Source organism: Gossypium hirsutum, chromosome A10 (genome assembly GCF_007990345.1).
Source record: "Gossypium hirsutum isolate 1008001.06 chromosome A10, Gossypium_hirsutum_v2.1, whole genome shotgun sequence".
In the NCBI taxonomy this organism is placed as follows: Eukaryota; Viridiplantae; Streptophyta; class Magnoliopsida; order Malvales; family Malvaceae; genus Gossypium; species Gossypium hirsutum.
Window position 1 is genome coordinate 116,487,656 of NC_053433.1, and position 14,461 is coordinate 116,502,116.

Genomic DNA, 14,461 nt, shown 5'->3' on the forward strand with positions numbered 1-14,461 from the left:
TTCAAAGATAACCGATTATATATAAACATAGTTCATGGGGAATAATAATGCAATAATATAAAACAACTATACAAGTCAAGGATATATGATAAATAAATGATATGGTAATACTAATGTACTATAGTAGTCATAGTAATATTAACAAACAAATTACAATAATGATAATACATATGAATTTGAATAAGTAAAGATGAAATAAATAAATAATAGTGAGGACAATAATAATAAAGTAATGAATAAATAAACATAAGGGAAAAGATTTAAAAATATTGGAAGTAAAGAACCAAATTAAAATAAATAATATTTAAAGTACAATTAGTAAAACATATATAATAATATGATAATAATAATAACAATAGTAATAAATAAATAATGATAATAAAAATAATAGTAAAGAAAATAAAGATAAAAAAAATAATAATGGTAATAATAATAAAAATAAAAGTAATAATAATATGTTAAGTTATAATAGTAGAATAATAATAATAGTGACAATAATAATATATTAGATAATAATAATAGTAATAATTATAATGGTAATAATTATAATTATAATTAATACTAATACTAACAATAAATGTAATAGTAAAATATCATAATAATAATAGCTATAATAATAATATTTTAAATAAGATAATGATAATAGATAGAAAGTGGTAGTAGTGATAATACATTAATAATAATAATAATAATAATAATAATAATAATTAATTTGAAAATAAAATAGCAAAATAGTGAAAAGGGACTAAATTGGGCTTTAAAACAGAAGTTTCGGGGCAAATCCAAAATAAAATGATAGGGGAAGGTCCATTTTGCAATGCGCAAAAGAAGTGGGGGCCAAAAGGGCAATATTCCTTCCCTTCTGAAACGCACAGCATAAGGGAGGATCAAAATGAAAACAAAAATAAATTATAGGGCACATTTAAAAATAAACAAAACTTAATTTTAAAACAATAAAAAAGTGGAAGGGTTAAAAGTGAAAATAGCCCTTCCATTAAAAACATGCGGATCCTAGGCTGGAGCGGGTTGGATCGGGTCGGACCAAGGGCAAAACGACGTCGTTTTGGGCATTTGAAGCTAGTCCCAAAACGACGTCGTTTTGGGGGCCTATATAAGTCAAATTTTTTGAAAAAAATCATTTCACCCTTTGTTTAAAAAAAAAACTTTAAAAGCTCTCTCTTCTCTCTCAAGTGTCCCTCCCCTCAGGCCAAGCTCCGACTCCGTCCACCGCCGTAGACGCCGTTGTCGCCGGCTGCCGCACACGGTGGCCGGAACTTCAAAAAAAGTATTTTTTATTTTTTTAATATTTTTTGATCTATTTATATAAACTACTCCCCCTTTTTTTTTAAAAAAAATATAGATGTATGAATATATTCGAAAATGAACAGATGGAAAAAAAGAAAAAAGAAACAAATAAGCGTAGGAAAGTAATAACCTTAATTCGTTTTTTGAACTTTGTTTGTTTGCTTGCTTTTTTTTATATATTTGAATTTATTTTTTTTGTTTTTAATGTCTCCAAAAAAAACCAAAAAAACCAAAAAAACCAAAAAGATTAAAGGCTTTATATAGCCATTTACAAAGTGTTTTCGTTCAACTACTTGTCACTTCTTTTTAATTCTTGCAGGTGCAACTTGAGCGGTGGCACAGTGGCGGTGAAGCAGGTGGTATGGGCGATGGGATAGAGAGCAGTTAGCCGAAGGCCCTAGGTGCGGCGCACCTAGGGTTTGAAAAATCTGATTCTTCCTTTCTTTTTATTTTTTTTTTGTTTTTTGTTTGGGCTAGGGTTAGTTTGGGCTTAAATTGGGTTTAGGTTTTTATTGGGCCATTTGGGTTTGTTTTAGTTGGTTTAGGTTTGTAAAATGGGCCTGGGCAATTTGGGCCTTCTACACTCCCTTTCAAATTTTGGTGTATTTCATTCTTACATGTTGGTGTTAGATTCTGCTATTATAGCACTGCCGTTTGTATGTTTCCTTTTTATTAATTAATAAAAGCTTTGCCTTAGCCAATGAAAAAAAAAACCTGTTGTGTCCGTCTTGTACTGTAGGTACATAATATATTGTCTAGGAAGGAAGCTCTCCATATCTATTAATTAATTTGGAGGAAATCTGAATGGCCGCTGGAGATTTGAATACAGTAGCGAAAAGATTCTGCTTTGGAGTTCATAGTAAGCTGTGATGGGTACCATAATTTAGATATTAAGATTCATACTTAAATTATCTTTTGATTGGTTGGATTTATGGTGGACTTCATTCAGCCTTATTGTTTAGTTTATAACATGGTTAGGAATTGTTCCATAACAGAACGACTATCAACCATTTGATAATTATTGGAATGATTGATAAGAATTCTCTTACTTATAGCATCTTTGGTCATGTATTTTGTCTCCAATTTGTCCCATAATTGCAACCCTTTGAAACTTACAGGGGACACACGGTTGTGTGTCACACACAGTTGAGACACACGCCCGTATCTTAGGCGGTGTGGACAAGAAATAGACTAATTTCAAACCATTTCTTTCACACAATCCATTCTCACACCCACAAGTCATTTGCACATAAAATCAAACTTCAAAATGTACCTAAAACATGCATAATAAAGCTAGCTCAATGTGGTATCTTTCCATACAACCAATATGTCAAAAGGCACCTCAATCACATAGCATCAAATCAACCTAAACATATGTATAATTTAGCCATTCATTAACCAAACATTGTTAACCTAATTCCATACCAAATCTTACCACAATGACCACATACCAAAATCACATTCAAACATACCAAATGAGTCATTCAACATAACTTCACTTGACCATTTCAACACTAACCATCAAAGCATTAAAATGTCAAAAGTTCATCAACCATAATACCACATTTACAAGCCAAACATAACGACAATCTCATCAAACACAATTCACCTATACATGTCATTATAACCATGACTCAAAACATAAAAAATTACCGATATAGTCGTTGGATAGTGTGATAGGTCTCCAACGAGCTTCCAAACCGATCGAGCTTCCGATAATCTATAAAACATAGAAAAGAAACACAATGTAAGCATATAATGCTCAGTAAGTTCGTAAATCATAAACAATGCTTACCATTTCAATGCATAAGCTTAAAAATAAACATGAATCAATCTAACACAAGCTTGGCACAAGCCTAAACATCACCAACAACACAAGTTAGTACTTAATCACATAACTTAGCAAAATTCATCACATGGTAAGGTTAATTTTCATAATCATAATACATATGAATTCATACCTTTCATAACATGGCTATACATACTTTGATAGCCAATACTTCATACCTTCCCATAATTTCATAATGAAATCAATCGGAACCCTTACCAGTTCATCCCTTTACATGCCCGTTGAACCACTTATAATAATATCAGATACACGGGAAGCTCACACAAAGTGTGCTAACATATGGTCGAAATCATTCTTTTCGTTTTCCTTTACGTAAATGCTCATACGAGCCATATATGAGCCTACTCACACAAGCTAACGAGTATCCACAACAAATGCTCAAACTAAACCATCGGTAGGACATTCAGGACCAGCACCTGAAACATGGTAACCCTAATGATCATGTCATTTGTATCATATATATTCCTAAGGTTCAAAAGGGCTCGATAGTCGCTGTAACATTGTTGGATTTTCCATCGTGACATGATATGATAAATAAAATAATAACATTTAAAATAAATACATTTAAATGCTATTTAAACGTACAAACTTACCTCTATCACAAAAACGATGAAATAAGATCGACTAGTCCAACACTTTATCTTTCCCTCGATCTAAATCCGTACGAGGCTTAATTTGATATAAATAAGTAAATTCAATCCATTCAACAACTATTCTATTCAATTTAGTCCAAAATACATACTTCTACAAATTTACACTTTTACCCCTAATATTTTAACTTCTTTACAAATTAGTCTTTAAGCCCGTAAATTGAAATTCATGTAATTTAATCCACGAACTAAACTAGCTGAATTCTTTATAAAGTCATAGCAAGTCATACAACTCATTATTTCACAATTTCATCATGTAATTTACACATTTTACTAATAAATCCCTATTTGACATTTTCAACAAAATTAACTTTACAAAAATTGTTTATTTAACAACAAAGATTCATTTTCTTCCATCAAACATCAAGAATCATATGCACACATTCATGGAAAAACCCTAACTTTTCTACAGTTTTGCAAATTAGCCCCTAGGCTAGCTAGATTAAGCTACAACTACTTCAAAAACATAAAAATCATTAAAAACGGGCTTGAAAACCTACCTTGCATGAAGAATTTACCCTAGCCGAATGTTAAGCCTTCAGAATGGAGTTTTTCTACTCTATTTTCGGTGAAGAAGAACCTTTAGAAAGATGATACCTATTTGCCTTATTTTAATTTTATCTTAATTTATTAATTTTACAATTTTAACCTTTATTAAATAACCTTGAATTTACTTAATTCATGCCCATAAATGTCCACCCAAAGTAATAATGGTCTAATTACCACATAAGTCCTCTTACATTAAAGTCCTATAGTCATTTGGTACCTTTAATTAATAGAACTCTAATTTTACATCTTTTACGATTTAGCCCTTTTTACTTAATGAAGCAGCCAATGTTGAAATTTTTTAATAAAATTTTTATATTAACTTACTAATATTCCGTAGACATTTAGTGGTTATTTTATAGCAAATAGGGCAAAACTTGAATGTGGTTATTTTATAGTATAACAATGGTAGTCCTTTTGATGAAATCATCTATTTTTATGCATGCACTATTATTAAACAGAAACAAAGAAAAATGGTGGTTAGAAATTCAGTGGAGCTAAGCTTAAGTTTACCATAAAGGGTCCATTTTGTACATCAAATATGAAGACTCAACTGCCTTTTATGGTCCACAGCATATACTTTTGTGTACAAATATGGATGTCCATTTCATATTTCCCCTAAAATTAAGGCACTGTTTTTTTTCCACCATTCATTTTCTAGGGTCTTACCTACTACCCTTTCTGCAATTAATGGAGCAATTTGACACTTATGAGCTTTTCATAAAGAATAAATGCCCCCAAACCCCATTTCTATAATGTTTGGTTTATCCATAGATTGAATCTTAACCAATAAAAAAATTAAACCTATATCATGTTACTATCTTTTCCTTGTGCATTTTACAACAATATGTATGTCTATAATATACGGATTTTCCATGAAACTTCACCGAAATTCTTAATTATATAGCTTCGGGGAAATAAAGGATGAGAAGATGACTCTTGACAGCTCTGTAGCATAGTTATTATGAATTTTTATAAAATTTAAGATTGTTTTTGAAGTCTAAATTTTAAAAAAATATTTAGGATATTACATAACAAAATTTTAGAGCGACATATCATCTCTTGACAAAGTTATATAAAAAGACTAAATAATTGCTTGACAAAATCCAAATTCGAATATCAATATAAGAAAAACAATTCAAGAATCAAGTTAAATCGAGTTTTCAAATTCGGAGAATAAATGTTAACATTTAATTATGTGCCTATAATAAAATTTATACATGTTTTTTCAGAATTAAATATTTAAGTTATTTCTAAATATGCATGAAACTGAAGAAATGAAATTATTTTAGTTTTATGGTAAAAAAGTAAACTAGATAAGACCTTGACTTGGAAATTAACGCCCATCATCATCATTAGAACAATTTTTCTTCTTGATATTAATCTTTTGAAACAAAAAATAGCATCACATATACACACACAAGAGCCGACTTAACTTCACAGCTTTTGATTAATATCATGTCGTCGTCTTCTTCTTCTTTTCCTCGTCAAGTGAAGCATCAAGTTTTCTTGAGCTTCAGAGGTGAAGACACGCGTCTTAACTTCACAGCTCATCTACACAAAGCTTTGAAAGACAGCGGACTGAATATCTTCTTCGATGAAGATACACTAGAGAAAGGGGAGCCACTTTCACCAGCAGTTTCTCAAGGAATTGCAGCCTCAAATCTCTCCATCATCGTTTTATCTAAAGACTACGCTTCTTTGAAATCATGCTTGGCTGAAGTTTCTAACATTATGGACCGCAAGCACACACAAAAGCATACTGCTCTTCCCATCTTTTACCATGTTGATCCCTCTGATGTGCGAAATCTTGGAAGGAGTTTCAAAACATCCTTTGAAGACCATGAATCAAAGAGGCCCACTAATGAAATGAAACAATGGAAAACTGCTTTCGCTGAAGTAGGGACACTAAAAGGAATTCATATAAAAGACGACAAGTAACTATATTTTTCTCATATTTTTATATTTTACTTATCTTTTTCTTTTTTTATATATTTCCTATATAATTATTTATACTTTTTTAATTTTCTTCTAGACCTGAAACCAAGTATATCAATGAGATTGTTGATGATGTTACAAGAAAACTGATGAACACTATGCCTAGAAGCACTTCTGAAAAATTGTTTGGAATGGATTATTAGAAAAAGATAATTCTGGGTCTGATTGAGCAAGAAGATTGTCGGGTAATAGGACTTTGGGGAATGGGTGGTATTGGCAAAACTACCCTTGCTGATGTTGTATACAAGGAAGTGTCTCCAAAGTTTGAAAGTCGTTTGTTTGTTCAAAATGTTCGTGAGAAAATAAAAAAACAGGGGGATGAGTCTTTACGAAATGAACTCCTTTCTAAACTATTAAACGAAAAAGAAATTTGTATTGATACCCCTTCCATAGGATACCCATACCAAGAGAGGTTGAACAATAAAAGAGTACTTGTTGTCCATGATGATATTAGTGACTCAGACCAAATAGATTTTATGGGTGTTGAACATTTTGGTCTTGGAAGTAAAATCATTATAACATCTAGAGATAGACAGGTACTTAAGAATGGAAGAGCTAACCACATACACGAGGTAAAGAAGCTAAATACGAATGACTCTTTCAAACTTTTTTCAACATTTGCATTGAAGATGTTGAATCCAGCAGCTAATTTTCGAGATCTACTGCACAAGTTTGTAAAACACGCCCAGGGTAATCCACTTGCTCTTAAAGTTTTGGGTTCTAAACTATATTCAAAGTCTAGAAAAGAGTGGGAGAGTGAGGTGGATAAACTAAAGCAATATGCTGAACCAAAAATTTCACATATTTTGAAGAGTAGCTTTGACGGGCTAGGTGTAGTAGAGAAGAATATATTTCTTGACATAGCATGCTTCTTTAAAGGGGAACTGTTAGAAATTGGCCTACATGCAGCATGTGAAGAAGCCAAAGTGTCAACATGCAGCCCATACAAATTCAAGCACATAAGTTATCCGGGTAAAGTATGTGCAAGAATTCATACACATAAGTTACCCGGGTAAAGTACGTGTAACTGAATCTGTTTGTTTTGGTTCTTTTGTAACCAAGTCTATGAAATGTGTTCTAGTTCGTTTTGAACTTAGTTTAAGCCTACATTTGATGTAGTTTGATGATGTAGGAGTTGATGACCAACTTTACTTAAGTGTACAAGTTTAGTTTTGTAAGTTCCAATGTAATAAGTGGAGTTAGGTAGTGTTTAGGTGATGAATTTGTTGATCTTTTGACCAGCCAATGACTGGTATATGTAATGGCTTTGAGCCAAAGTTTATTTTGAATGAAATCATCAGATTTTCTTCCATATGCTCCATTCTTCCTTTGCCTTCTAAAAATTCTAAGTTCTGTTCTCCATTCTTGACAGTAGCTAAAAGCTTGAACTTCAAGCATTTTTCCTTCATATTTTACCCGGGTATAATACGTTGCTGTTGGTGCTCTGTTTGAAATTCTTACTTTACTCAGTGAAAGTGTGTTGAAAATCCAACAATTGGTATCAGAGCCCTTGTCTTAGTGGACCTGTTATAGTTGAATCACATACTGATGGCTTCATCAAGCTTCTCACCAGCTGTACCTCCAGTTTTCAATGGAGAAGGATATCACATTTGGGTAGTCAAGATAAGAACCTACCTCCAGGCATTTGATCTATGGGAGGTGGTTAACTCAGATGTTGAACCAGAACCATTGAGAGCAAATCCAACAGTGGCTCAAATGAAGCAGTATTCTGAAGAAAAAAGTAAAAAGCACAAGGCCATGTCATGCATTCAGAACTGTGTTTCTGATGTTATTTTCACCAGGATCATGGCTTGTGAGACTCCAAAGCAAGCCTGGGACAATCTTAAGGAGGAGTTCCAAGGTACTGAGAGGACAAGACAGCAGCAGTTGTTGAACCTGAGAAGGGAGTTCGAGAACTTAAAGATGAAGGAAGAGAAAACTGTCAAGAAGTATTCAGATAGAATTATGGCTATAGTAAATAGCATGAGGCTCATTGGTGAGCATTTTAGTGAAGCAAGGATTGTGGAGAAAGTGCTCTCTACCTTACCAGAAAGGTATGAAGCAAAAATATCCTCCTTAGAGGATTCAAGGGACCTGACCAGCATCTCTTTAACAGAGCTGATCAATGCTCTGTATGCACAAGAGCAAAGGAGGGCCAGCAGACAAGAGGAGCACCAAGAAGGTGCCTTTCAAGTCGAAGCCAAGTCTGCCTCGAGCACCTCTGCCTACGAAGGCAAGAATACCTGGTCAAACGAGCCTAAAGCAGATGGTGCAGGAAGATATCCACCCTGTCCACACTGCAGAAGGGCAAGTCACCCGGGTAAAGTATGTTGGTTCAGGCCTGATGTGCAGTGCAGATTTTGCAAGAAGATGGGTCATGTAGAAAGGGTTTGCAAAAACAAAGGCAGACCAAGATACAACCAACCCCAGCAGCCAAGAGCTGAAGCTCAAGTAGTAGAAGAAGACAATGACCAAGAAGAACAAGTTTTTGCAGTTTCTTGTTCAGCTGTTAAAGGAAAAGCTACAGATGGATGGTTGATAGACAGTGGTTGCACAAACCACATGACCCCTGATGCTAGCATTTTTAAGTCAATTGACAGAAGCTTCAAAACAAATGTGAAGGTCGGAAATGGACACTTCATGAAAGTTGAAGGCAAATGAGATGTGCTGATAAGCACTCCTACAGGTACCAAACTTGTTAAAAATGTCTTGTTAGTGCCTGAAATTGATAGAAATTTGCTTAGCATTGCTCAACTGCTTGAGAAGGGCTATTCAGTTGTATTCAAAGGTAAAGAATGCCTGATTAGTGATCCTAGTGGATCCAAGCTCATGACAGTAGCTATGACAGAAAAAAGTTTTATTGTGGACTGGAATAAGAGTCCAGATAGTGCCTACACAGCTGCTGCAGATGAATCCAAGTTGTGTCACAAGAGGCTTAGCCATGCCAACTACATGTCAATGGCTCAGCTAACCAAAGAAGATTCGGTTAAAAATTTCACTAATTCGGTTGAGAAAGAAAGGAAATTTTTTACATTCAAAGAGGTGCATGATATGCATGGGAACCAATCATCTGCTCAGATAAAAGAATTAAAGGCACATGTAACTAGCTTGGAGCTTGAGTTGAAATCATTGCAAGCAATTAACAGAGATATGGCAGAGCAGTTAGAGAACAAAGCAAGTGAAGCAGAAAAACTGAGAGAACAAAATAAGACTCCAATCCCGTATTTCAGAACTCAAAATAATGTTAGAAAAGAGAGAAAAAGAAATTTTTATTCTCACGAAAAAACTTGAGGATGATAATAGTGAATCATTGTCTGGTATGAAGAACTTGACTGCTCAGGAAAATAATCTGCTATCAGAGAAGGAGACGTTGCAAGCTGAGAAGGCTCTGTTGAAAGAAAATTTTGCATTTGAAGGTGATAAGCATCAAATCAAGTATAGAGGTTAATAGATGAGGCAAACACATTGCAGCAGCAGCTAGAATCTCTTCATATCCAGAAGGAAAAACTAGAATTGCAGTTTGATAGAAAGAAACAAAAGTCATCCGAAAAACTGAATGAAATGGAGAATCAAAAATCAGAGTTGAAGCAAATGGTTGAGGACCTTCAAAGAGATTTGGAAGCAAAAGGAGATGAGAAAAATGATTTAGTGAACCAAATCATCAGAGAATGCTTAAAGAACAAGAGCTTGCAGCATGTAAGCCAAGGAGGAGTGTTGGAAATTGGCCTGCATGCAGCATGTGAAGAAGCCAAAGTGTCAACATGCAGCCCATACAAATTCAAGCACATAAGTTATCCGGGTAAAGTATGTGCAAGAATTCATACACATAAGTTACCCGGGTAAAGTACGTGTAACTGAATCTGTTTGTTTTGGTTCTTTTGTAACCAAGTCTATGAAATGTGTTCTAGTTCGTTTTGAACTTAGTTTAAGCCTACATTTGATGTAGTTTGATGATGTAGGAGCTGATGACCAACTTTACTTAAGTGTACAAGTTTAGTTTTGTAAGTTCCAATGTAATAACTAGAGTTAGGTAGTGTTTAGGTGATGAATTTGTTGATCTTTTGACCAGCCAATGACTGGTATATGTAATGGCTTTGAGCCAAAGTTTATTTTGAATGAAATAATCAGATTTTTTTCCATATGCTCCATTCTTCCTTTGCCTTCTAAAAATTCTAAGTTCTGTTCTCCATTCTTGACAGTAGCTAAAAGCTTGAACTTCAAGCATTTTTCCTTCATATTTTACCCGGGTATAATACGTTGCTGCTGGTGCTCTGTTTGAAATTCTTACTTTACTCGGTGAAAGTGTGTTGAAAATCCAACAGGAACCCTTGGATATTGCAGAAGAAATTCTATGTAATTATTATTCAGGTGCAACGTGTGGAATAAGAAATTTGGTCGACAAGTGCCTACTTGATATCAAAGATGATATATTTATTTCTACACATGACATGCTTGAAGAGATGGGCAAAGACATTGTTATGCAAGAATCTAGACATCCTGGAAAACGCAGTAGGTTATGGAATCATAAAGACGTGAAAGAAGTGCTCAAATATAACAAAGTAAGCTTTAATTGTATTTATATTCTCTTTATTCTTTCATATGCTTTGTTGCCGTGTATAAAATATTATCCTTTTTAATTTTTATTTCAAAAACTAAACTATGTATTACTTACTATAAACATAAAGACCAAATGTCTTATGACATAACATGGAATCTACTAAGGGTTTATTGGGTTGGTTAAATATCTAATACATTCCTTAAAAAACAAAAATAAAGGTGAAAACATTTTGCATCTGAAAATTCTTGTAAAAAGGTATTTTCGATTAGTACTTGATAAACAACATACACGACCTATTTGAAGGTATGCCTAATTAGTACTTTCTTTAGTGATTTAATGGAATGCCTACAAATTTTTGTTGATAACTTGTTCTCTCTCTTTGTTATCAGGGGACTGGCCTAATTGAAGGCATAAAGTTAGACATGACTCAAATTGATAATCTACAACTTTGTGCTACTGCTTTTGAGAAGATGCATAAGCTTAGATATATCGACTTCAAGTTTCGTCTGTACAATATTGCAGCGTTATATCAAGACCAATTTAATTATAAGAAGCTATATGCAACCCAAGTTGAAAGTATACCTCTTCCTGATGAGCTAAGAATTCTTAGCTGGGATCATTACCCCTTCAAGTCTTTATCGGGTTTTAATCCAAAAAATCTTGTTGTGTTGAGATTACGGAATGGCAACATGAAACAACTTTGGAATGAAGACGATCATATGGTATACACTTTCATACTTTCTTTATCTAATAATTTTTTAAAGAAAAAAATTATACTTTGATATATCAGATAATTATATAATTGCATATTATTTAAATTATTTAAAAATAAATATGAAATATTTTATTATATTTAAAGAAGTGACATCATTTGATCGTAGGTGAATTTGAACACCCAATACACTAAATATAAATTTTTATTTTTCATAATATTATAATTATTTCTTTACCTTTCATTTTTTATTGCCTAAAGTAAGTAGATGATGCTTCAAAATAATGTAGTTATTTTTATATATATTTCTTTTGCACAGGATCTTGTTAATTTAAAGGAAATTGACATTTCAAATTGCAAGAATTTAAGGAAGATACCTAATTTTTCTGGAGCTATTAACCTTAAACTCCTTCGATACTCTAAGTGTGAAAGTTTGGTTGAACTTCCTTGCCTCGATTATTTGGCATCTCTCCTCAACTTCGGGTTTCGACTCCATGGAGGTTGTAGTAGTCTCAAGAAGTTTTATCAGGTACCAAGTCACTTTCATTCTTTGGACGTATCAGGAATTGGAACAAAAGAAGTGCCTAATTCAATTGAGCATCTCATCAAACTTGTAAGCTTGTTGGTCAAAAAAATATCGATCAATATTTCAAAGTTGGAATCCCTTTGTGAACTAGATCTTAGTAATTGTCCAATGATCAAATTTCCAGAAATCCCAAGAAGCTTAACAGAATTAAACTTATCTGGCACTCAAATTGAAGAAGTGTCATTACCTTTCGACTCTCTATGTAATCTTCAGACCTTAAATATGAGTGGCTCAAGGGTAAAAAAAGTATCGATCAAGTTGGAATCCCTTCGTAATTTGGATCTTAGTCATTGCCCATTGGTTGAATTCCCAGAAATCCCAAAAAGCTTAACAAGCTTAAACTTATCTGGGACTCTAATCGAAGAAGTATCCTCTTCTTTTGAACCTTTGGGTTATCTTAAGGACATATATTTGAGTGGCACAAGGGTAAAATGTGTATTGGTGAACTTGGAATCCCTTCGTTATCTAAATCTTAGTCGTTGCCCAATCATGAAATTCCCAGAAATCCCAAGAAACTTAATGAGATTAGACTTAAGTGGAACTCAAATTGAAGAAGTGGCCTTGTCCTTAGACACCTTAAGTAATCTTCAATACTTAAATATAAGCGGCTCAAGTATTCAAAAGCTACAGTGTAATATCGTTCTGTTCGATTCGAAAGAGATTCCAAGTGTTAATGTGGCCTCATCAGTCTTAAGGTTTAAAAGCCTTAAATTTTTGAAAATGAATCATTGTAGGAGCCTTAAATTACTCTCAGAGCTTCCACCATATCAACAAATCTTGTATGTACATGACTGCACATCATTAGAAAAAGTATCCTTCGCTGATCAAAATTTATATCAGTTTGATTCATTAGGTGATGATGATGGCTATGTGTTTAGCATGTTATTTTGTAATTGCTTCAACCTGAACCAAGAGTCAATTGATAACATTGAGGTGAATGCCATGATCAAAATTGGATTCCTAGCTAAGAAATGGGCATCCGGGAAACAAAATTTCATCAAATAAGTTTGAGTGTTAGAGCATGAAGTCTTCCTTAACATTAAAGATAACTCCAAATGGGTGTAGTGGGAGCAGATTTTTGGTTTTTGCTATCTGCCTTGTGGCCGATATCACTCACTGCCGTCGCCTTGAATGTCTTGAATATATTTGTGAGTACCAATTGACAGCCGCTGGTGGTGGCGGTTATTAAAAGTTCAAAAGTAAGGTATTTTTGATCGGTGCTCTTGAGCCAGAGAAGTACATGGGTGATCATGTGTTCATTCTATCTTGCATCGACTTGGTTAAAGAAGACAAGAATTATGAGGAGGCATCATTTTAATTCTACATCAGAAATTTCAATTATTATGAAGAAGAAGCAGAAGAATATATCGAGGTGGTGAGATGTGGTGTTCATGTTTTTTATGTGGCTGCACAGAGTGATACTGATGCTATACAAACGAGACATGCTAGGAAAAAAAGAAACTTTAGCAATGATGGTGAAGAAGGGGATGGATGGCCTAAACGATTGAAATAGTTTTATTTCTATCCATCTTTGGCTCTGCTTTTGAGGAGTTGCAGCTTCTCAATATTGTCATCTAAATGCATAGGTAATTAGGTTTCATTCCTCTTTTTCTTTATATTAACATACATTTTTCTGAAAGATTTCAAGAGAGCTTTGAATAAAATTGTACTTCTCTTATTAACTAAAGAATTGAACTTAAATAGAGAAAAAAAAGTCCTAATCCTAATTGGGAAAATAGTTCCCTTATTCTAATAAACTTACTAAAACATAAAAAGAAAATAGTTCCCTTATTCTAGTAAACTACTAAAAGATAAAAATATTTCTAGAATATGAATAAAACTTATCTATCCAAATAAGATTTATCTACCTAATTAAATTTAAAATATATACATATTTCAACACCCTCCCTCAAGTTGGTGCATATATATCAATCATGCCCAACTTGCTTACAAGAAAATCAAAGCTTGTCTTAGAGAGTCCTTTGGTGAGTATGTCAGCAATCTGTTGTTTTGAAGGAACAAACAGCATGCACACTTGGCCTTCTTCAATCTTTTCCTTGATAAAGTGTCTATCAATCTCAACATGTTTAGTTCTGTCATGTTGGACTGGGTTGTGAGCAATGCTAATGGCAGCTTTGCTATCACAGTACAACTTCATTGGTGAAGTTATTGGTTTCCTCAGCTCTTCCATAATTCTTTTTAACCAAACCATTTCACAAATTCCTTGAGCCATTGATCTAAACTCAGCCTCTGCACT

The 14,461-nt window shown here is 33.5% G+C and overlaps 3 protein-coding genes across 3 annotated transcripts; all 3 read left to right on the forward strand.

Moving 5' to 3' along the window:
- The first annotated feature begins 5,808 nt into the window (after window positions 1–5,808).
- LOC107889671 (disease resistance protein RPV1-like) lies at window positions 5,809–6,491 on the forward strand. The gene is made up of 2 exons (XM_016814193.2): window positions 5,809–6,287; window positions 6,386–6,491. The coding sequence occupies exons 1-2, from the start codon at window positions 5,809–5,811 to the stop codon at window positions 6,489–6,491; spliced, it is 585 nt and encodes a 194-aa protein (XP_016669682.1).
- A 60-nt stretch (window positions 6,492–6,551) lies between these two features.
- On the forward strand, window positions 6,552–7,518 carry LOC121208140 (disease resistance protein RUN1-like). The gene is made up of 3 exons (XM_041078635.1): window positions 6,552–6,884; window positions 6,978–7,325; window positions 7,468–7,518. The coding sequence occupies exons 1-3, from the start codon at window positions 6,552–6,554 to the stop codon at window positions 7,516–7,518; spliced, it is 732 nt and encodes a 243-aa protein (XP_040934569.1).
- Window positions 7,519–9,909: 2,391 nt separating this feature from the next.
- Window positions 9,910–13,209, forward strand: LOC107890137 (disease resistance protein RPS6-like). Its single transcript, XM_016814643.2, has 4 exons — window positions 9,910–10,152; window positions 10,671–10,907; window positions 11,296–11,628; window positions 11,938–13,209. Exons 1-4 carry the CDS (start codon window positions 9,910–9,912, stop codon window positions 13,207–13,209), a joined length of 2,085 nt encoding a protein of 694 aa, XP_016670132.1.
- The last annotated feature ends 1,252 nt before the right edge of the window (window positions 13,210–14,461 follow it).